At 35.5% G+C, this 21,954-nt stretch overlaps 1 protein-coding gene across 1 annotated transcript in view; it reads left to right on the top strand.

The window, feature by feature from the left end:
- ITFG1 (integrin alpha FG-GAP repeat containing 1) overlaps positions 1-21,954 on the top strand; it is a 294,435-nt gene that overhangs the window by 217,590 nt on the left and 54,891 nt on the right. Inside the window, exons 11-12 of the mRNA XM_065925272.1 lie at positions 3,159-3,309; positions 5,854-5,962. Of these exons, the coding sequence (XP_065781344.1) occupies positions 3,159-3,309; positions 5,854-5,962 (260 nt within the window). The remainder of the gene's footprint in view (positions 1-3,158; positions 3,310-5,853; positions 5,963-21,954) is intronic.

The raw sequence follows: 21,954 nt of genomic DNA, 5'->3' as shown, positions 1-21,954 counted from the left end.
CCAAGAGCTGTGATATGTAGCATTTGTAATCTTTACAAATTCATATCAGAAGTTAAAATGACATATTAAATTATTCAAATGCAATTAGAGTTTTTGTTGCAGGTTACATTGTGTATTTGAAACTATGGCTAGAGTTGTAATACAATAATGAAATCCTTGCATCCCCATTTTGAAAAGGGAAACCAGAGACAAGTGTCACTCAGAATGTTGCCAGTGTGATGCATTGGTCATAGACGATTGTAGAAAGGCTGCACTGGCTCTCCAGTAGTTAAGACTCAGTGCTTTCACTGCCATGGGCCCAGGTTCAATCCCTGGTCAGAGAGCTAAGATCCCACAAGCTGCATGGCGTATCCAAGAAGAGAAAAGTCACCTTTGTCACTGGTTCTCATGTTTTAATATTATTTAATAACAACATAGAGTATTCTTCATTTCTGTGAAATATATAGTAAAATTGTTTAGCTAAAAAGGTTGGATGGGTAAATACCTGTAGAAAGGTATTAGGTTGGTGCAAAAGTAATTGCAGTTTTGCACTGTTGAACTTTGCCATTTGATAGGGGAATATATTCTTAAATAAATGTGGTTATGTTATACATCATTCTAAGGTGCATTTCTTGCTTTATGTATTTTGCTAATGAAATATTGCTGTTTATTTTATATGTATTTTAGACTAGGGAAATGATGTTAGACAAAAAGCAAATTCAAGCAGTTTTCTTACTCGAGTTCAAAGTGGGTTGTAAAGCAGCAGAGACAACTCACAGCATCAACAATGCATTTGGCCCAGGAACTGCTAATGAACATACAGTGCAGTGGTGGTTCAAGAAATTTTGCAAAGGAGATGAGGAGCTCAGTGACTGGCAATTGGAAGTTGACAACGACCAACTGAGAGGATCATCAAAGCTGATCCTCTTTCAACTACACAAGAAATTGCTGAAGGACTCAACATCGACCATTCTATGATCATTTGGCATTTGAAGCAAATTGAAAAGGTGAAAAAGCTTGATAAGTGGGTGCCTCATGAGCTGACCACAAACCAAAAAATTGTTGTTTTGAAGTATCGTCTTCTCTTATTCTAGGCATCAACAATGAACTATTTCTCGATCAGATTGTGAAGTGTGATGAAAAGTGGATTTTATACACCCAACTGATATCCAGTCTAGCTCAATGGCTAGACTGAAAAGAAGCTCCAAAGCACTTCTCAAAGCCAAACTTGCACTGAAAAAAGGGTCATGGTCACTGTTTGGTGGTCTACTGCCGATCTGATCCACTGCAGCTTTCTGAATTTCAGCAAAACCATTACACCTGTGAAGTATGCTCAGCAAGTTGATGAGATGCACCAGGAACTGCAACACTGCAGCCAGCATTGGTCAACAGAAAGGGCTCAATTCTCCACGACAATGATTGACCACATGCACACAAGCAACGTTTCAAAAGTTGAGCTAATTTGGCTATGAAGTTTTGCCTCATCTGCCATATTCACTTGACCTCGCGCCAATCGACTACCACTTCTTCAAGCATCTCAACAACCTTTTGCAGGGAAAATGCTTCCACAAGCAGCAGGAGGTGGAAAAGGCTTTCCAAGAATTTGTCAATTCCCAAAGCACAGATTTTTATGCTACAGGAATATGCAAACTTATTTATTGTTGGAAAAAATGTTTTGATTGAAATGGCTCCTGTTTTTATTAATAAAGATGTGTTTGAGCCTAATTATAATGATTTAAAATCCAGAGTCCAAAACTACTATTGCTTTTGCACCAACCTAACATTACAAAATAGAATTTTAAAATCAGTTATTAGGAGACAAAATAGAAGTTATTTTTCCTTCTAGTGGAAGAACATTATTATATGTTAGGTCTTGATCGAAGCCACCTCAAAATGTTCCATGTAAATGTTGTAATCTGTAAGTTTAAACTATTTGTGTTAAAATTTTTTAACTAGGAAAATAATGTGAAACCAATCATATATTAAGTACATCAAACAAATATTTTACTTGTGTTTCATTACTGTCTTGAACACTAAAATAATTTACCTTTCTTACAATAGAATTTTCTTTTCTAAAATGCCCAAACCCAAAGTAATACCCAAAATAATATTTTCACATGAGAAAAGAAATGTCTTTATAGTTTTATTTAAAATAAGTATTAGAGAAAATTGAACAGTAATAAAATTTAAACCTTTTAGCTTATTATTTTCTATGTAACATAAAGGGACATTAAGGAATGTAAATATTAGAAAATGCCTAATACAGGAGTCATTTTATAAAATCACACTATTTACTAAAGTTATTTCTGTATTTAAAGAAAATATTTTTACATGGCATGGTGTTACACTACATTAATAACAGTGATGATAATAGTATAAACACTTTTACTAAGATTGGACTGGATGGCAGGAATTGTTCTAAGTGCTCTGCAGTCAGTATTTCATTTCTTTTCTATAATAATTCTATAAGTACTTATTACTCAGCTTACAAATAAGGATCTGAGTCTTCAAGAGTTAAAATAACTTTCTTAAGGTTACATAACTGCTAAATGACAGAAACAGAATTTGAATCCAGGTAGTCTCATTCCAAAATCTAAATTCATGAGCACACTGCCTATAGAGTAAGATTGTCAAAAGAGAGGGTTTCACAGCTATGCAAAATACAATAGTTTTGTTTTTTTTTTTTTTCCTAACTTTTATCTGAAAGGTGCTCAGCCTACTATCCATCTGGGAAGCTAAAATTCTATCATTGTAGACTTATTGCTTAGGGTTTGTAAGACTTAGGGATGTCAGGAATCTCCAGTTAAAATGCAGATATTCACCTGAGGAGTTATACTATGACAGTGTCCAGGAACTCAGTAATGAAACACTGGGTTCGCTGGCTGTGGAGTGGAGCAGCAAAGGAGAGCAGAGAGATAGACTTGAGAACCAAAAAAGAAGAGAGAGAAGCCAACAGCTGACTAACCTGAGGATTTCTGCCAAAGGCTGAAAAAGGATAGCCAACAATTTAAGCTTTTTATGACTCAGGACAACAATTATTAAGACATTGAGGTTTTTTTCATATTTCTTCAGTAGATACCATTTACCATCTCTTTGATTCTAGGAAATATAGCATAGCTGATGTTACTCAGCACTGATATGTTTTATTATTAACTAAATACCTCTCCTTTGTCTCACAGCAATCAGCAGGCCTTTTTACTGGAGAATGTCCCTTGTAATAATGCAAGCTGTGAGGGGGCACATCGTATGTTTAAAGTCTACTGGGAGCTGATGGACCTAAACCAAATCAGAGACGCAGTGGTTGCCACCTTCTTTGACATTTACGAAGATGTGAGTTCAGAGCTCTGCTGTGTGTTTGGAATCTAATTGCCTTCTACCTTGTCTCATTTTCACTTCACCCTATTTAACCAGACAATAGATGAGATAATGAAAGCAAACGAGTTAATTAAAGAAAACCCCTTTTAAATGTTAAATGACAGAAAGAACAAATTAATTGATACCACTGGCTGATCAGAACAGTGAAATATGAAAGCGTCTTTATCTCATTTTATGCTTGTTTAGATGAAACCAGTAGAGAATTATGCTCATGGCAATTGTGCATGTGCCCAAGTAGAGAAAACAACAGCCGACAGATGACAAACCCTTAAACCTGAGCAGGATCACAGAAGAATGAGTTGAGTGTGTACTCTCTCCTAACCTCATGAACTGAAGGTGGCATCTATTGCCCCAGATTCTTGTGACTGTCCTCAGTTGCCAGGTGGCCTGGGAAAGACACACAGGGTCCTGGTTTTCTTCTTTCTAATGTCAAAAGCCAGTTTTGGAGGAAAAAGTAAATTCTGATAAAAATGTGTTAAATTCCAGAGTTAATATGTCACAATATATCCTTGTAAAATAACTTGATTATTTTAAAAAGTTAAATCTCCATCAGGACAACTATGTCCAATGCTAACCCAGTTGGTTTTATTTGGAGGACCCAAACCCAGTTGCTTTTCTTTGAAGAGGCTGATCTTCAATTACAAGTACTTCCAGGTCCTTGTTTTCCTCTGTCTCTCTGCTACCAACTCTTGTGTTGTTTGACTTTTTATAAGCAATTTCCAAGCCTAAAAGTAATTGGGTAAAAATATAACAAGAGGAAAAATCAATAGAATTAACTGTAAATCAGCTTGTAATTTCTGTACACTAAGAAAACCATAAATGAAATTTAAAATTGCATCTAAATCTATGAGATAAATTAGCTATGAAAGAGTTAAATAATTAACATTCTTAACATGCGTGTGTGCCTGCTAAGTTGCTTCAGTCATGTCCAACTCTTTGTAACCCTGTGGACTGTAGCCTGCCAGGTTCCTCTGTCCATTGGATTCTCCAGACAAGAATACTGGAGTGGGTTGCCATGGCTGCCTCCAGGGGATCTTCCCAACCCAGGGATCAAACCCATGTCTCTTATATCTCCTTCAATGTCAGGCAGATTCTTTACCACTAGCACCTGGGAAGCCCACATTCATAACAGGCTGTGCTGTGCTTTGCCGCTCAGTTGTGTCCGACTCTTTGCAACCCTGTGGACCGTAACCTGCCAGGCTCTTGTGTCCTTAGGGAGTCTTCAGGCAAGAAGACTGAAGTGGGTTGCCATGCCCTCCTCCAGGGTCTCTTCCCAACCCAGGGATTGAACCCAGGTCTCCAGCATTGTAGGTAGATTCTTTATCGTCTGAGCCACCAGGGAAGCCCACATTCATAACATAAAAAGGGTTCATTCAAACTGATACAAGTCACCAGAAACTCCTACTGGAAAAACAACATGATTAAGTCAATTTTCAGAAAAAACAAAAAGATGTGAGTAAAAAAAGCTAATGTGAAATATGGATCTTCCCTGTAACTCAGATGGTAAAGAATCCGCTTGCAGTGCAGGAGCCCTGGGTTCAATTCCCAGGTTGGGAAGATCCCCTGGAGAAGGAAATGGCAATCCACTCCAGTATTCTTGCCTGGAGAATTCCATGGATAGAGGAGCTTGATGGGCTACAGTTCGTGGGGTCGCAAAGAGTCAGACACATCTGAGTAACTAGCACTAACTAACTAACATGTGAAAAGATAGGATAAATGATTGACCTCATTAAGAGTCAGCAGAATGAAAGTTTAAATGAGCACCTTTTTTACCCCCAATAAAATTGGCAAGGCTTTCCACTTTTTTAGAAAAAAAGATAAGAACCAGCACAAATAAAAAGTTACCTTCTTTCTCTGATGATTGGAAACACTTCGGTAATCCATGTCAAAGGCCTTTAAAAATTAATGCATGGGGCTTCCATAGTAGATCAATGGTAAAGAATCCTCTTGCCAATGCAGGAGACATAGGTTCTACCCCTGATCTGGGAAGATCCAACATGCTGTGGAGCAACTAATCCCAAGTGCTACAACTATTGGGCCTGTGCTCTAGAGCCTGGGAGCCACAACTACTGAAACCCACGCAACCTAGAACTTGTGCTCCACGAGAGAAGCTACCACAGTAAGAAGCCTGTATACCGCACGCAGCTGGAGAGTAGTTGGTTGTGTAGGCTGTCTGCAATGAGAAAAGCCCACACAGCAACAGAGACCCAGCACCGTGAATAATAAATAAATAAGTTTTTTTTTAATTCATGCAGATAAGCCTGGAAGGAAATACAGAAGAGTAACATTTATCTTCAGAGATTTAAATTATAGGTGTTTTTTTTTTCATTTTATTTATAGTTTAATATTCTAGGTTTTATATTTTTAATAGTATTTTTATTTTAAATATCAAGTTTAATAAGTAAGGTCTATATTTGCATGATAAACATGTCATGCATTTTCATCATTTTTTTCAGTCAGTCCAGTAGTTTGTTCTTACCATTTTTATGTTTTTTCCAGGGAATCTTGGACATTGTAGTACTAAGCAAAGGGTATACAAAGAGTGATTTTGCCATCCATACCCTAAAAAATAACTTTGAAGCAGATGCTTATTTTGTTAAAGTCATTGGTGAGTATTTGTTTTATATGCTTTATTATTAAGTATTAACGTCTGATTTTGTATTCTATCAGTGCACATTTTCCAAAGGGTGAAACATGCTTCTGTGAAACAACTCTCCAAAGCAGACAAATCAACTTCAGTACAACACAACCACCCTGTTCAAATTTTGCCAGCTGTCCCAACAATGACTTTTTCCTTTCTGATCCAAAGTCTGTTCAGGAATACTACTGTCACATCTTCTCCAGTCTGGACAGTTCCTTTTCATGCCCTTAGCAGTTTTAAAGAATACAGGCCTACATTCTGTAGTGTAACCCTGTTTCTTCTTTACTCAGTTCAAGATACACATTCTTTGCAGAAACTTCACTACATGGACTTTGGTGGAACCTATGCTGTGGCCTTTCAGTGCATCATATCAAAAAGCACATGATGTTGACCTGTCCCACCACCATGATGATACCCTTGATCATCTGGTCATCTTGATGACTGCTAGTTTTCCCACCTTAAATTAACTTTTCCCCCTTTATAATTGGTTAGTGTTTTGTGGAGAGGTATTCAGATACTTAATATACTTTCTCCATATCACATTTTTACCAGTTTTAGAATCCATTGACAACAACTGCCTAAATCAGCCTTCTATATGACAGTTGTCAATGAGTAGGTCTCTATTTCCAATGCTACTGCATTTTTTAGTTGGCATTCTACTCTACAACTGCCATCTCCTCCACCTAACACTTATGTTCATCATAGAGATCCTGAACATGTTTTGTTAAGAGTGTGCCTAAGTATTTTGTTTTCTTTGACATGATTATAAATGTCACTGTGTTTTTAAGTTTAGTTTCCACATACTTGTTTCTAATGTATAGAAATACAGTTGATTTTTGTGCATTGATCTTATATACTGCAACCTTGTTCAACTCATTTATTAGTTCCAAGGAAATTTTTTAATTTTTATTCTGTGTAACTTTATTTTTTTCTAAACTTTTTATTGTGTATGGAGTATAGCTGATAAGCAATGTTGTGATAGTTTCAAGTGAACAGCCATGGGACTCAGCCCTACATACACAAGTATCCATTCTTCTCCAAACTCCCCTCCTATCCAGGCTGCCATATAACATTGAACACAGTTCCCTATACTATACAAAAGGTCCTTGGTTATCCATTTTGAATATAGCAGTGTGTACATGTCCATCCCAAACTCCCTGACTACCCCTCCCCCCACTTCCTTCCCCCTGGCAACCGTAAGTTCTTTCTCTAAGTCTGTGAGTCTCTTTCTGTTTTGTAAGTAAGCTCATTTGTATCCTTTATTTTTAGAGTCCATGTATAAGGAATGTCATATGATATTTCTCCTTCTCTGTCTGACTTACTTCACTTAGCATGACAGTCTCTAGGTCCATCAGTGTTGTTGCAAATGGCATTATTTCGTTCTTTTTAATGGCCAAGTAATACTCCATTGTATATATCTACCCCATCTTCTTTATCCGTTCTCTGTCGGTGGACATTTAGGTTGCTTCCATGTCTTGGTCACTGTAAACAGTGTTGCAATGAACATTGGGGTATATATATCTTTTCAGATCATGTTTTTCTTCAGATATATGCCCAGAACCTACCTCAACATAGTAAAGCCCATATATGATAAGCCCACAGGAAACCTTATTTTCAATGGTGAAAAACTGAAAGCATTCCCCCTAAGAGCAGGAATAAGACAAGGGTGTCCACTGTCACCACTGTTATTCAACAAGTTTTGGAAGTCCTGGCTACAGCAATCAGAGAAGAAAAAGAAAGAAAAGGAATCCAGATCGGAAAAGAAGAAGTAAAGCTCTCACTGTTTGCAGATGACATAATACTATACGTAGAAAACCCTAAAGATAACTATCAGAAAATTACTAGAGCTAATCAATGAATTTAGCAAAGTCACAGGATACAGAATCAATACAAAGAAGTCACTTGCATTCCTATATAGTAACAATGAAAAATCAGAAAGAGAAATTAAGGACTCAATCCCATTCACCACTGCAACAGAAAGAATAAAATATCTAGGAATAAACCTACCTAAGAAGACCAAAGAATGTATATAGAAAATTATAAGACACTAATGAAAGAAATCAAAGACAACATAAACAGATGGAGAGATATTCCATGTTCCTAGGTAGTAAGAATCAGTATTGTGAAAATGACTATGCTGCCAAATGCAATCGACAGATTCAGTGCAATCACTGAATCAAATTACCAATGGCATTTTTCATATAACTAGAACAAAAATTTAACAATTCATATGGTTTTACCTTTTGTACCTTCTATTTTCTAAATCCTTAACAATTTATAACCATGTTAGCAATGATTGTTTAAACTTAACAAGTTTCACTAGCTTTACTGTCACCATATATTTATATACCACATGTTTACCTTTTTTTGATTCTAATTCTGGAGTGTTGCTTCAAGAGATTTTCAGAAAGGTACACATAGGTTAATATATTTTCTGAGTACTGGTATGTGTTAAAATATCTTTTATTAAGCACAGAATTTTTTAATTTAAATTAATTTTTAACTTAATTTTAAAAATGAATGTAAGACAGGTAATTAATGACAGATGAAGTTTTCTATATACAGTCTAGAGTAATGTCTAAATGACAAGAATGGCTGAAATGGGAGTCTTTATTTCACGTGATATTTAATTATGATATTTGCTTTATATACATGTGTTTTAAAGGAACAAAAACTAAAGACATTTTCAGAGAAATGAATGTGAATAGCCACCCATAATCCAGGCAAGACTTTTCCATTTCAAATGTTACTAAAACCATTATACAGTATTGACCTTTAGTTTTGACTTTTTGTCATTCTTCTCCCAGCCTGTACATTTATTTAGTGTTACAATATTTATGCACAATTATTGCAGGTTTTTTTTGGTTTTGGCATTTGTGTAAAGTAGCTAATGTAAACTGAATCACAAAACTGGAAGTGAAAGTTTTATACTTGAAATATCTTTAAGTATACAAAGACTATAATGTATAGTGTGGTTTAGCATGAAATGTTAAGGTCCTGAGCATTGTCGTTTTAAAGAAAACTTACAGATTGCACATCCCATTGGTCATGTTTTAAGCTAATTTAATAGCCAGTAATGCTCATAGCTCATTAAACATTTTAATTGCAGTTTTTCATTTAACTCTGTGACTAGGCTGTCTTCTTAAGTGTCATTAATCTTTTTTAAACAACTTTGGTTTTTAAAGTCTAGGGGTATTAGAAATTACTTTTTAGAACAGTTTATTTAAAGGGGTATTATTATAAAATGCTATAATAAATCTCTTTAGACCTTTATGATGTGGTTATAAATACTAATAAGTTATAAAAGTTGATGAAATTGTTAAAAATCCTTAAACTAGACTGTGGCTCAACCAAGTACACCTAGTTAGTAAGAAAACATTTATTGACAACTTAAAATGAGAAACATCATGTTGAGGTTTGACAGGAAACAACAAAATTCTATATAGCAATTATCCTTCAATTAAAAAATAAATAAATTTTAAGAAAAGAAAAAAAATGAGATACTTCAAAACTAAAGAATTAAAAAAGGGTTCTTGATATCAAGAAGCTCACAGTGGCCAAAAAAAAAAAAAAACAAATAGTAGGAGGCAGAAATTATATACCAGTTATCTGTCCTGTTGGGGCTTCCAAGTTGGCTCAGTAGTGAAGAATCTGCTTGCCAATACAAGAGATGAGTGTTTGATCCCTGAGTCAGGAAGATCCCCTGGAGAAGGAGATGGCAGCCTCTCCAGTGTTCTTGCCTGGGAAATCCCATGGACATAGAAGCCTAGCGGGCTTCAGTCCATGGCGTCGCAAAAGAGTCAGAACACAACTTACAACTTGTTCAGTTGCTCAGTCAAATAAACTGTCTGTCAATAAGAACTGATTAAATTATGTTGTATCCATACTGTTGGTGGTGTACAGTTGCTAAGTCATGTCCAACTCTTTGCAATCCCATGAACTGCAACATGCCAGGCTTCCCTGTCTCTCACCATCTCCCAAAGCTTGCTCAAACTCATGTCCATTGAGTCATTGATGCATTCCAGTCATCTCGTCCTCTGTCGTCTCCTTCTCTTGCCTTCAGTCTTTCCCTGCATCAGGGTCTTTTCATTAAGTAAACAACAACAACAATAAAAGCTATGCTGTTAAATTTCCCTTTCCCATAGTGGGCCCTTTTATGTGTTTTAGCTGTTCCCAGTTTTTGTTATAGTTGCTTATGAAAAATGTTTTACTCTACTTACATGTGCTCAGACACTCAACCATGTCAAACTCTTTGCGACCCCATACCTGATGCGAAGAACTGACTCATTTGAAAAGACCCTGATGCTGTGGAAGATTGAAGGCGAGAGGAGAAGGGGACAACAGAGGATGAGATGGTTGGATGGTTGGATGGCATCACTGACTCAATGGACATGAGTTTGAGTAAACTCAGGGAGTTGGTGATGGACAGGGAGGCCTAGCGTGCCGTAGTCCACGGGGTTGCAAAAAGTCGGACACGACTGAGCGACTGAACTGAATTGAACTGAAACGATCGGCCCCCAGGCTCCTTTGCCTGTGGGATTCTCCTGACAAAAATACCGGAGTAGGGGGCAATTTTCTCCTCCAGGGATCTTCCTAACTCACCATTTCCTCCTCCAGGGGATCTTCCTGACCCCAGGATCAAAACTACATCTCTTACATCTCCTGCATTGGCAGACGGATTCTTTACCACTGGTGCCACCTGGGAAGGCCTTTATTATATTTATAGCCATATGTTTTAAACAAAAAATTTAACTGTCCCACTTCTAGGAATTGAGCTTTTACTATAATAATAACTTCTACCTTGGAACATTTAGGAGTTGTTTGTTTTGTTTTGTTTTTTTCCTAACTAAAGCACAAAGGATGGAATTTTTATTTTTATGTCACTGAGGATATTACATTCTTGCACTGATTTAATTCACTATTGGTACTTTTTATTTGTTCCTCAGCTTGACACTTGGAGTCTTAAAATAGTAATTTCAGAGTGACATTTATAAAAACATTTCCTTTTGATTATGTAAGAGAATTTTAAGGCATTATTCTTTTTTTATTTGTAAATTTTTAATTTGGTATTTATTTTGCTTTTTCATTATAAAAATAAGGCAGCCTGTTGTAAAAACATTTGGAAAATCTGGAAAAGTATTAATATTTTTAAAAAGCTGTGATCTTTACCACTTACTAGATACAACTACTCTGAACACTGAACATTCTGCTAATTCCTAAAGTTTCAAAAGTAGCTGCAACAATGAAAGCTGATGCTTTTAAATCCTGGAATCCATAATGATAGAATCTATAATTTATTTTAAAAGACAAACAAGACTAGCTAATATTTATTGTTTAACATGTACGAGGTCCTCTGTGTATTTTGCATGTGTTATCCCATATAATATTACCTATACATGATAATTTTTAATGACAATATATGTGAAGTATAACTTTTCAAAATGTTATAATCTTACATATTCTATAAGGAGAAAGAGAAAGAAAATTTAGCTTACAAAACAACAAGTTATACTTCTGGTTCTTTTCTTCATTTCTGACTTTAGAGAGCGTGTGTCATCCATGATTCAGCCTCATTCATTCAGACTCTGCCTGTTCAAGGCTTCCACTTTTCTAGATAATTTTCTTGTATGTGAGCAGACTTATACAAAGAACCCTTTAAAACCAGACCACTTCCCTCTGTGCCAGGTCAGAGTGTTAAGCACCCGAAGCAAGATAGATCCTGTTTGGAATCATAGGATTTGGAAGTTTTTGTAAACCTTATAAATTATTTTAAAATAAGGAAAGGTGAAGTGGGTTGCATTGGCTCACACAGCAAGAGATGGCCACGCTTAATGGAATATCCTATACTGCATGATTAGAAAGCCTAAAAAGAGCTGAACTTCAGGTTTTTAGCCAGTGTTAGTATCAGGTAGTTACTTTGGGATTTGTTCTTGGTGAGCACTAATGACCTATATAGATTTTAGTATGATTAATCTGATATATACTGAAGCTGACAACAACAAAAATCCTGTTAATAACAGAAGATGAACTACTAACACATATATAAAATGTATGCTATATTGTGTTTCTCAGCAACATTTGATTCAGTTCTTTCTTTCTTTTTGAAGAAACTACATCTAATTATAATATGTTTAAACTGTACTGTGAACCTGTCACATTAATATACTAACATGAGAAGAGAAATGAAAATAAAACTTTTCCTGTTATAGTCTATTATTTAAAGAAACCTAATGCTTTTCAAACTTTTTTAAAATTTTATTAGTTCAAGGGAAAAAGATAGTAAGATGTATGTATGTGAGTAGGTGTGTTCCTTTTTTTTTTTAATGGTAAAATTAAGGAGGGTCACAGAGGGATTTAGAGATAAAGCCAAAGCTAAGTGAAATTTCAGTGTTCTATAGCATTCCTTAACAAAAGCAGTATAACAGCTGAAAGTAGCCAAAGACATTTTTTTTTTCTGCCTTACATCAAACATACATAGTGAGTGCAGCCCAGAAATGATACAGTCTAAATATGCCTTTCCTGCTGCAGTACCTATATAGATGTCACGGGAAAAAAGGTTAGGTTGTTTTATAATGAAATAATAATTTCATGCTAAGAACAAGTTAACCTTTATTTGGGAGTTCTGCATTCCTAATTAAACAGTTATCAATATTATCAACAATATTAAACAATGAGCATTCTTAATTAAACAATAACATTAATTAAGCCCAAGGATTAGTATTATTCCTTCTTGTATCTTCAGTTGCAAAACCCAAGGAAATGCATATTCTATCTGTATTATGTAGACAGCTCTTTTTATAAGACATATATGTGTACAGACACACCTCAGAGCTACTGTGGGTACTTGGTTACAGATGACTGCAATAAGTGAGTATCACAATAATGTGAATTAACAAGCTTTTTGGTTTCCCAATGCCTATGAAAATTATGTTTATATTATGCTTTAGTCTATTAACTGTTCAACATCATTATGTCTTAAAAAATTATAATTAAAAAATATTTTATTGCTAAAATATGCTAAGCATCGTCTAAACTTTGAGCAAGTCATAGTAATAACATCAAAGATGGGTGATCACAGATCATTGTAACAAATGATAAAGTTTGAAATATTGTGAGAATTACCAAAATGTGACACAGAGACACAAAGTGAACAAATGCTGATAGAACAATGGCGCTGACAGATTTGCTTGACACCAGGTTGCCACAGATCTTCAATTTATTTTAAAAAAACACAATGTCTGAGAAGTGTAATAATGCAAAGCTCAGTAAAACAACATATACCTATATAATATATATGACATATGTATGATATGTATATCTGTGATACATTTAAATCTTCTCATTATGATCCTATTATACACTATAGTGTGAAACTTCAAATTTAATAGAGGAAGTCTTGTTAAAAACAAAAATAGATACAGGAACTCAGTTTTTATCTTGGTATATATAAAATGAAAGAGATTCATGTAATTTTTAATAAATACTCTCAACTATGCTAAATAAAACACATATTTTATACAGAAAATAAAATAATTCAATGGTTCATTGATTTCCCATCTTATATAAATATAGGATAATGTGTTTTTTAAATGAGTTAGTGTCTAGTGACCACGTGGTCTTTCAAAAGTGTCATTCCCTTTCTGACCTTGAGTAATGTACTGGCCCAAGCTTCAGTTTCTGCTCCTGAAGAATAAAGGATGGGAGGAGGAGGGTAATTAGATTTACTTCACAGCCTTGCTGTGAGGATTAAGGAAGAGCATATATGAAACTTCAGCATATGAACTTTGGGGGCGGGTTGGTACAAACATTCAGTCCATGACAGTGGATTATAGTAAGTTGGTAACAGTATCTGGATAGTTCGGTTAAAGTGATTTTTATTTTCTCCTTCCTTCTCTATATTTTTAAATTTTTTCTCGAATAACATATGTTATTTTAGAAAAGTATTCACAAATATATATAGTAAGTGAATGGTAGATTAGTGGTTGTTTTGGGCCAAGGGTGGGAATGGAGCATGACAGATAAAAGGTACAGGGTTTCTTTATTGTGATGAAAACTGATTGTGTTGATGATTGCACAATTCTGGCAATTTACTAAAAACCATTTAATAGGACCCTTTGAACGGGTGAATGCTCTGATATGTGAATTATATCTCTGTAAAGTTGCTACAAAAATGAATGTATGAAGGGAGTTTTGGAAATATTGTAGATCTGTTTATTAGCACTTACAGTCACTATATCTAGTATCTTCTCCCACATTTGCACATTATTGTCTTCACTTTGACTGCTACTTAGTTTTTCTCAGTGAGGATCTATCCCTTTATGAAGCAACCATCTAATCGCTGTCAACTTGGAAGAGGAAGAGGTATGCACGTAAAATAGCTAAAGGACAGTGAAAAGAACTTTATACTCAAATGTTGAATGGAACTATATATATATAAGATTATTAAGATCAAAGAAATCTTCTGTGAAGATGATAGTTGAGAACCTAGATCCTTGAAAGATGGTTAAGGTTTGGAAGAACCAAAATGAGTAGTGGTATAACATTCTAGGAAGGAGAGGCCATGATCGTAGTAAGCAAGAATGAGCAGATAGAAAGAAGTATAAACTAACTCACCTCCATGTACTCTGTTGAAGATTAATAAGAGAGAATATTGATAGTATCATTGATAAATGGGCACCTGTGGCAAAGATTTTGTCAGTGACCCAATAACTACAGAGACTTACTGAATTAATCAAGATTCTCCAGAAAAACAACATCAGTAGAATACAGAGAAAAAGAAAGATTTATTATAAGGAATTAATTCATAAAGTTATGGAAGCTGACACGTCCACAATCTGCAGAGCCAGTGTCCCACTTTGAGTCACAAGGCCAGCAGGCAGCTGTAGAACCAGGAAGAGTGGTGTCCAGTTCATCGGGCAGGAAAAGGTAATGTTCTAGTTTGAGGACCCATCAGGCAGGAGGCTTCTTCCTCAGGAGAGGCCAGTCTTTTGTTCTATTCACCTGGGTGGATGAGGCCCACACATTACAAAAAACAATCCACTTTATCCAGTTTACTGATTAAATGTTAATGTTATCTGAAAACACCCTCACAGACACACCTAGAGTAATATTTGATCAAATACTTGGACACCTCATGACCCAGTCAAGTTGGCACATAAAATTATCTGTCACACTTACTATTTAAATTCTTCATCAAAAAAGTCTGTGATCACATGTGCAGATAAAGAAGATGAATTTTACAGCAATGTCCAGAAGAAAAAAATAGATGTTCATTAAAAAAAATTGATGTTCTGACCTGAGGACTTTGATGAGAGTAACCACCTAGGAATACAGACATCTAGGTGTGAGCTGACAAGACAGTAAAAATACAGTTGGGTGTTCAGGTGCATAACTTGGTAAGATTTTACATAGGTACCTTCCCTTATAGCCACACTCCAATCAAAATAAAATACTTCCAGTACCCAAGAAGGGTCCCTTCCTTATATTCCCTGCAAAAGTATAACCACTGTTCTGATCTCTGTCACCACAGTTTTTCCTTTTCTAGCTGTCATATAAATGTAATCATACAGTATATACTCTGTGTCTGACTTCTTTTATTTAATATTGTATCTATGAAATTCATCCAACATATACATTTGTAAATATAATCTTACTGAATATATCTGCCTTTGTCTTTTTTTTTTTTTTTTTTTACACCTTAGCAAAAGATTATAAACACCCTTTCATGTCAACACTTGAAGGTAGTCTCATGCTTTAGACGGCAAGGCATCTGCCTACAATGTGGGAGACTTGGGTTCGATCTCTGGGTCAGGAATATCCTCTGGAGAAGGAAATGGCAATCTACTCCAGTATTCTTGCCTGGAGAACCCCATGGACCGGGGAGCCTGGTGGGCTACAGTCCATGGGGTCACAAAGAGTCAGACATGACTGAGCGACTTCACTTTCACTTTCACGCTTTAATAGCTCCATGTCATTCCATAAAACTATAGATGTTCCATAATTTATTTAGCATTTTCACTCTTAGTGGACACATGGGTGGTTTCTAATATTTCATATACATGAATTTGATGAGTTGAGAGGCTGTGTTTTTAGTGTTAATCAGTTCAGTTCAGTTCAGTCGCTCAGTCGTGTCCATCTCTTTGCAACCCCATGAATCGCAGCACGCCAGGCCTCCCTGTCCATCACAAACTCCCAGAGTTTACTCAAACTCATGCCCATCGAGTCGGTGATGCCATCCAGCCATCTCATCCTCTGTCGTCCCCTTCTCCTGCCCCCAATCCCTCCCAGCATCAGGGTCTTTTCCAGTGAGTCAGCTCTCGCATCAGGTGGCCAAAGTATTGGAGTTTCAGCTTCAGCATCAGTCCTTCCAATGAACACCCAGGGCTGATCTCCTTTAGGATGGACTGGTTGAATCTCCTTGCTTTAGTGTTAATAGACAATACTAAATTACCTTTCCCAAAGACCACAGACATTTATATCCCACCAGCATAACACTGTCCTGTTTACCACATATTCATCTGAGCACTCTAAATTTTTATTTCACTAAGAAATTTGACTTTTTACAAAATTTGTTTTTCACCATGCAAATGGTGAAAAAAATACAAGAGTCTATAATGGTGAAAAGTAAGTCCCTTTTGCACCAGTTTCCCAGTGGTCCATTTATTGCCCCGCAAAGCAACCTCTTCTTTGTGTCTGTCCAAGATATTTTATGCACTTAAACAAGCATATGTGTTTATATGCTTTTATTTTATGTAAATAGTAGTTCTAGACTTTGCTTTCTCCACTTAACGATGTATATTAGAGATTATACCTTAACAATATAGTCTAGAGCTACCTCATTATTTTAACTATCAAACAGTATCATGTAATATGGATACTGTTCATGGGTTCTCAGAAAATGGAGAAGAGGGCAGCAAAGGATGAGACAGGTAGCATCACCAACTCAGTGGACGTGAATTTGAGCAAACTCTAGGAGATGGTGAAAGACAGAGAAGCCTGGCGTGCTGCCGTCCATGGGGTTGCAAAGAGTTAGACATGATTTAGCAACTGAACAACAACAGTATGAATACAACATAATTTAATCAGTTCTTATTGATAGATTACCAGTTTATTTTCATTCTCTTGTTATTATAATTAATACCTGTAGAATAAATTCCTAAAAATGGAACTACTAAAAAATTATATATGTACACTTTTAAAATAAACTCTGTTGAACTATACATGTAGAAAAGTGTACATAAGTACAGAGGTCTGCACATTTTGACAAAGTAAATATACACATGTGACTACACCCAGATCAAGAAAAACATGATACCAGCAACCAGAAGCTTCCTTCTGCCCACCCTTTCTGCTACTAGCCCAGTTCACCTAAGGGTAACCAGTAATTTAATTTCCAGCACCTTAGATTAATTCTGCCTGGTTTTGAATTTGTGAGTATCTTTTATTTTAACAGATATCCCTTCATGAAAATTTGATGTTAACACTTCTACTTTTATATAGGAGAATTCACATTTCCTAACACCTTCACCAACCCAAAAGATTATTAAACTTTTTGAGTTTTGCCAACTATAAAGTGAAAAGTGTTGTCTTATTTTGCATTCTTCTTATACTGAGTAAAGTTCTGCATCTTTTCATATGTTCGAGAGCCACTTGTACTTTTATTTCTATAAATGGATTTATACCATAGTATATATTAAACTAATCTTTTATGATATATTTTGTAAATATTCTTCATAGTTTGTCATTTATCTTTGGTTTTGTTTTTCCTACAGACATTTTTATTGGTCTTTCATTTTTTCCTTTCTGTTAGGGTATAAAATTGATTTTTTTTTCCTGACTAGTGAGGCTGAGTATCTTTCATCCTGGTTTTTTTTAATTATTATTTGTATTTAATCTTCTGGATATTGCTTCTCTATATCCTTTGTTTTTATTAAACTATCATCTCCTCATCCATATCTAGAAGCTTTCTGTATATTAGCAAGTATCTCTTTGTATTTTTTTAAAAAGTTCACAGCCCCTTGTCATTTTTTTTAATTTTATGGTATCTTTTATTTTGTAACAGCTTTATTGAGATGTAATTTACATACCATGCTGTTTGCCCATTTCAAGTATACAATTCAATGGCTCTTAGCATTTTTACAGAATTGTGCGAATATCACCACAGACATTTTCATCACCACAGAAGAACCCTTTTTAAAAAAGTTTTAATTTTATACTTTAGTTGATTAACAATGTTGTGACAGTTTCATGTGTACTGCAAGCTGATTTAGTTATATATATACATGTATCCTTTTTCATGTCATTTTCCCATTTAAGTTGTTATACAATATTGAGCAGAGTTCCTGGTTTTAGACAGTAGGTCCTAGTATAGCAGTAGGTACATCTCAATTCCAAACATTTTATCCCTTCGCCCTGCCCCCACCCTGCTCTCCTGGTTCATTCTCTAAGTCTGTGAGTCTGTTTCTGTTTTGTAAATAAGTTCATTTGTACCAGTTCTTTGTCAATTCTGCATATATCTTATGTTTGTTTCTCTGACTTACTTCACTCAGTATATAGCAAAAACTAAAAATAGAGCTACCATATGATCCTGAAGCCCTGTACCTTTTAGCTGCCACTATCAATCCCCCAGCCCCAGCCCTAGGCAACCACTACTTTCTGTATTCATAGATTTATCTATTCCTGGATATGTCATATGAATGGGGTCATATAATATGCGGTCTTTTGGGACTGACTTCTTTCACTTACCATACTGTTTTTAAGATCCATCTTTGATATAGCATGCATCAGCACTTTATTCCTTTTATTGTCGAATATCTATATGAATATTCCACATTTTGTTTATCCATCAGTTGATAGACATTTGGATGATCTCTATTTTTTGGCTATCATCAATAATACTGTTGTGAACATTCATGTACAAGTTTTTGTGTGGACATATATTTTAATTCTTCTTGCTATATACTTAAGAATGGACTGACTGGGTTAAATGGGAATTCTTTGTTCACCTTTTTAAGGAATTGCCATTTCCAAACCAGTTGGACCATTTTGCATTCCCATAGAAATGTATGAATATGCAGTTTCTTCACCCAAATTTGTAATCTGAGTTTTTGATCATACCCATTCTAATGGATACGAAGCCTGGCGTGCTGCAGTCCATGGGGTCACAAAGAATCAGACACAACATGGCAACTGAACAACAAAAATGGGTATGAAATGGTATCTCATTTGTTTGTTGTTTAGTTGCTAAGTCGTGTCCAACTCTGTGACCCCATAAGACTGTAGCCCACCGGTCTCCTCTGTCCATGAGGTTTCCCAAGCAAGAATACTGGAATGGCTTGCCATTTCCTTCTCCAGGGAATCTACCCAGGGATCAAACCCAGGTCTTCTGCATTGGCAGGTGAATTCTTTACCACTGAGACACCAGGGAAGCCAGTATCTCATTATGGGTTTGTTTGTTTACAATCTTAACCTTTTAGTGTGTGTGGTTAAAAAAAAAAGGTAACATAAAATTTACTATCTTAACCATTTATAAATGTTCAGTAGTGTTAAGCATATTCATATTGTTGAGAACCAGATTCCAGAACTTTTTCATCTTGTAAATTTAAAACTCTGCACCCATTTAACAGCTGTCCCCTTTCCCTCCCCCTAAACCCTGGTAACCATTCTACTTTGTTTCTCTGAATTTGACAAACTTAGATAGCTCGTGTAAGTGGTATCGTACAGTATTTGTCTTTTTATGACTGGCTTGCTTAGCATAATGTCCTCAAAGTTCATCCATGTTTTAACATGTGACAGGATTTCCTCCCCTTTCAAAGTTGAATATTTCTTCTGAGTGTATACCAAGTTTTGTCTGTTCATTCATCTGCTGCTGCTGTTATTGTTCAATCTGTGAGTCATGTCTGACTCTTTGCAGCCCCATGGACTGCAGTATGTCAGGCTTCCCAATCCTTCACTATCTCCCAGAGTGTGCTCAGAGTCATTTATCTGCTAATGGACATTCGTTTGGGTCGTTTCCACCTTGTGGACATTGTGAATTGTGTACATTTCATTGTGATTTTGCTATGCATTTCCCTGATCACTAATGATGCTGAGCCTCTTTTCATGAGCTTTTTGTATCTCTATATCATCTTTGGAGAAATTCCTATTCAGATCCTTTGCCCATTTTTTAACTGGGTTGGCTTTTTATTACTGAAGCATAAGAGTTCTTTATATTAGTTTTGTCTCTGCCCAGTGTAATTTTCATGTTATGAATCAAAGTCTAACTTTATTTTCCTCCAAGTAGCCAACTATCCAGTACCATTTATTGAATAATCCATCTTTTACCTTTTTTAACAAGCATTTATTGAGCAAATAGATTTGGCTAGGCCCTAAAAACATGATAAAAATTATGCAGAACTTTCATACTTGTACAAAGACAGACTTGTGAGTAAATAGTGTACTGTTTAGCAAGATAATGTTTTAATGAAGATTTAGGAAAATCATTTTAGGACAAGTGAAAAATAAGTACTAATGTCTGCCTAGAGTTGAGCCCATGGCTGATTCATGCCAGTGTATGGCAACAACCACTACAGTATTGTAATTAGCCTCCAATTAAAACAAATAAATTAATTTTAATAAAAGGAGAGGGAGAAGTAAGGTCATGGAGTGTTTGAGAATAAGAGAGTGAGAACTAGGCACTATGCTGGGGTAAGGAACTTAAACATTAAAAACTGATTTGGAGGTATAAAATATTTTTTTCACTGTTTCCTCAGGTCATATTTAATATAAATGCCTTGTAGTAAATAAACAGGCATTTTCCTTTGTGATGAAATATGTCATGTTCATTTCTTAATGCCTTTGCATTTTATATACCCTTCCCAAGTATAAGATTTCTGTTAGAATGATTATCATTTCACATTTGTGGAATATAAATGAACATAAAGAACCATTTTCCTATGGATATATTTAACTGGCCAGTAATCACAATTATTATTCATACAATTCATTACTGAGTGGTATTATCAACTATTTTCCTTTAATTTATAACATATAAAATATTTAATAGCACATAAAGTGTGCCTTCTTACAAAGAAATTAGTTTGCATGAGGTGGTAGTAGTATAGTTACGTTTCAAAGCTTATATTAGTTATAGAAAGAATATTCAGATATCCTTGTGGTTGTTGTTCAGTTGCTCAGCTGTGTCCAACTCCTTGTGACCCCATGGAAATAAGCAAGTTGACAATATATACAGCCTTGACATTCCTTTCCCAATTTTGAACCAATCCATTGCTTCATGTCTGTTTCTAACTGTTGCTTCTTGACCTGAGTACAGGTTTTTCAGGAGGCAGGTAAGGTGGTCTGATATTCCCATCTCTTGAAGAATTTTCCAGTTTGTTGTGATCCACACAGTCAAAGGCTTTAGTATAGTCAGTGAAGCAGATGTTGTTCTGCAATTCCCTTGCTTTTTCTATGATCCAATGGATGTTGGCAATTTGATCTCTGATTCCTATGCCTTTTCTGAATCTAGTTTGTCTTGTACATCTGTAAGTTCTCAGTTCACATGCTGTTGAAGCCTGTCTTGAAGGATTTTGAGCATTACCATGCTAGCATGTGAAATAAACCCAATTGTGTGGTAGTTTGATCATTCTTTGGCCTTGCCTTTCTTTGGGATTGGAATAAAAACTGACCTTTTCCAGTCCTGTGGCCACTGCTGAGTTTTCCAAATTTGCTGGCATATGTAGTTATATTTTCCATAAAAGTTATCAAGGGTGCCTAAATTCTTTGACCCAGAAAATTTGAGTAGATAAATAGTAACAGTCTAGTTTGAGATATGAAGTATTAAATGTTCTATTTGGTTTTTTTTCAGTATAAGTTTTAGTTGGTTTGTATTTCTCTGTCAGATTCTAAGCCATCCTTGGAATGTAGCTAACCAGCTGGGAAATAGGGCCAACAGATATGTTATATATACATAGTTAATTATA

The sequence above is a fragment of the Muntiacus reevesi genome, chromosome 2 (genome assembly GCF_963930625.1).
Source record: "Muntiacus reevesi chromosome 2, mMunRee1.1, whole genome shotgun sequence".
NCBI lineage: Eukaryota > Metazoa > Chordata > Mammalia > Artiodactyla > Cervidae > Muntiacus > Muntiacus reevesi.
The sequence above is the reverse complement of the archived record's forward strand: the minus strand, read 5'-3'. Positions and strand labels throughout refer to the sequence as shown.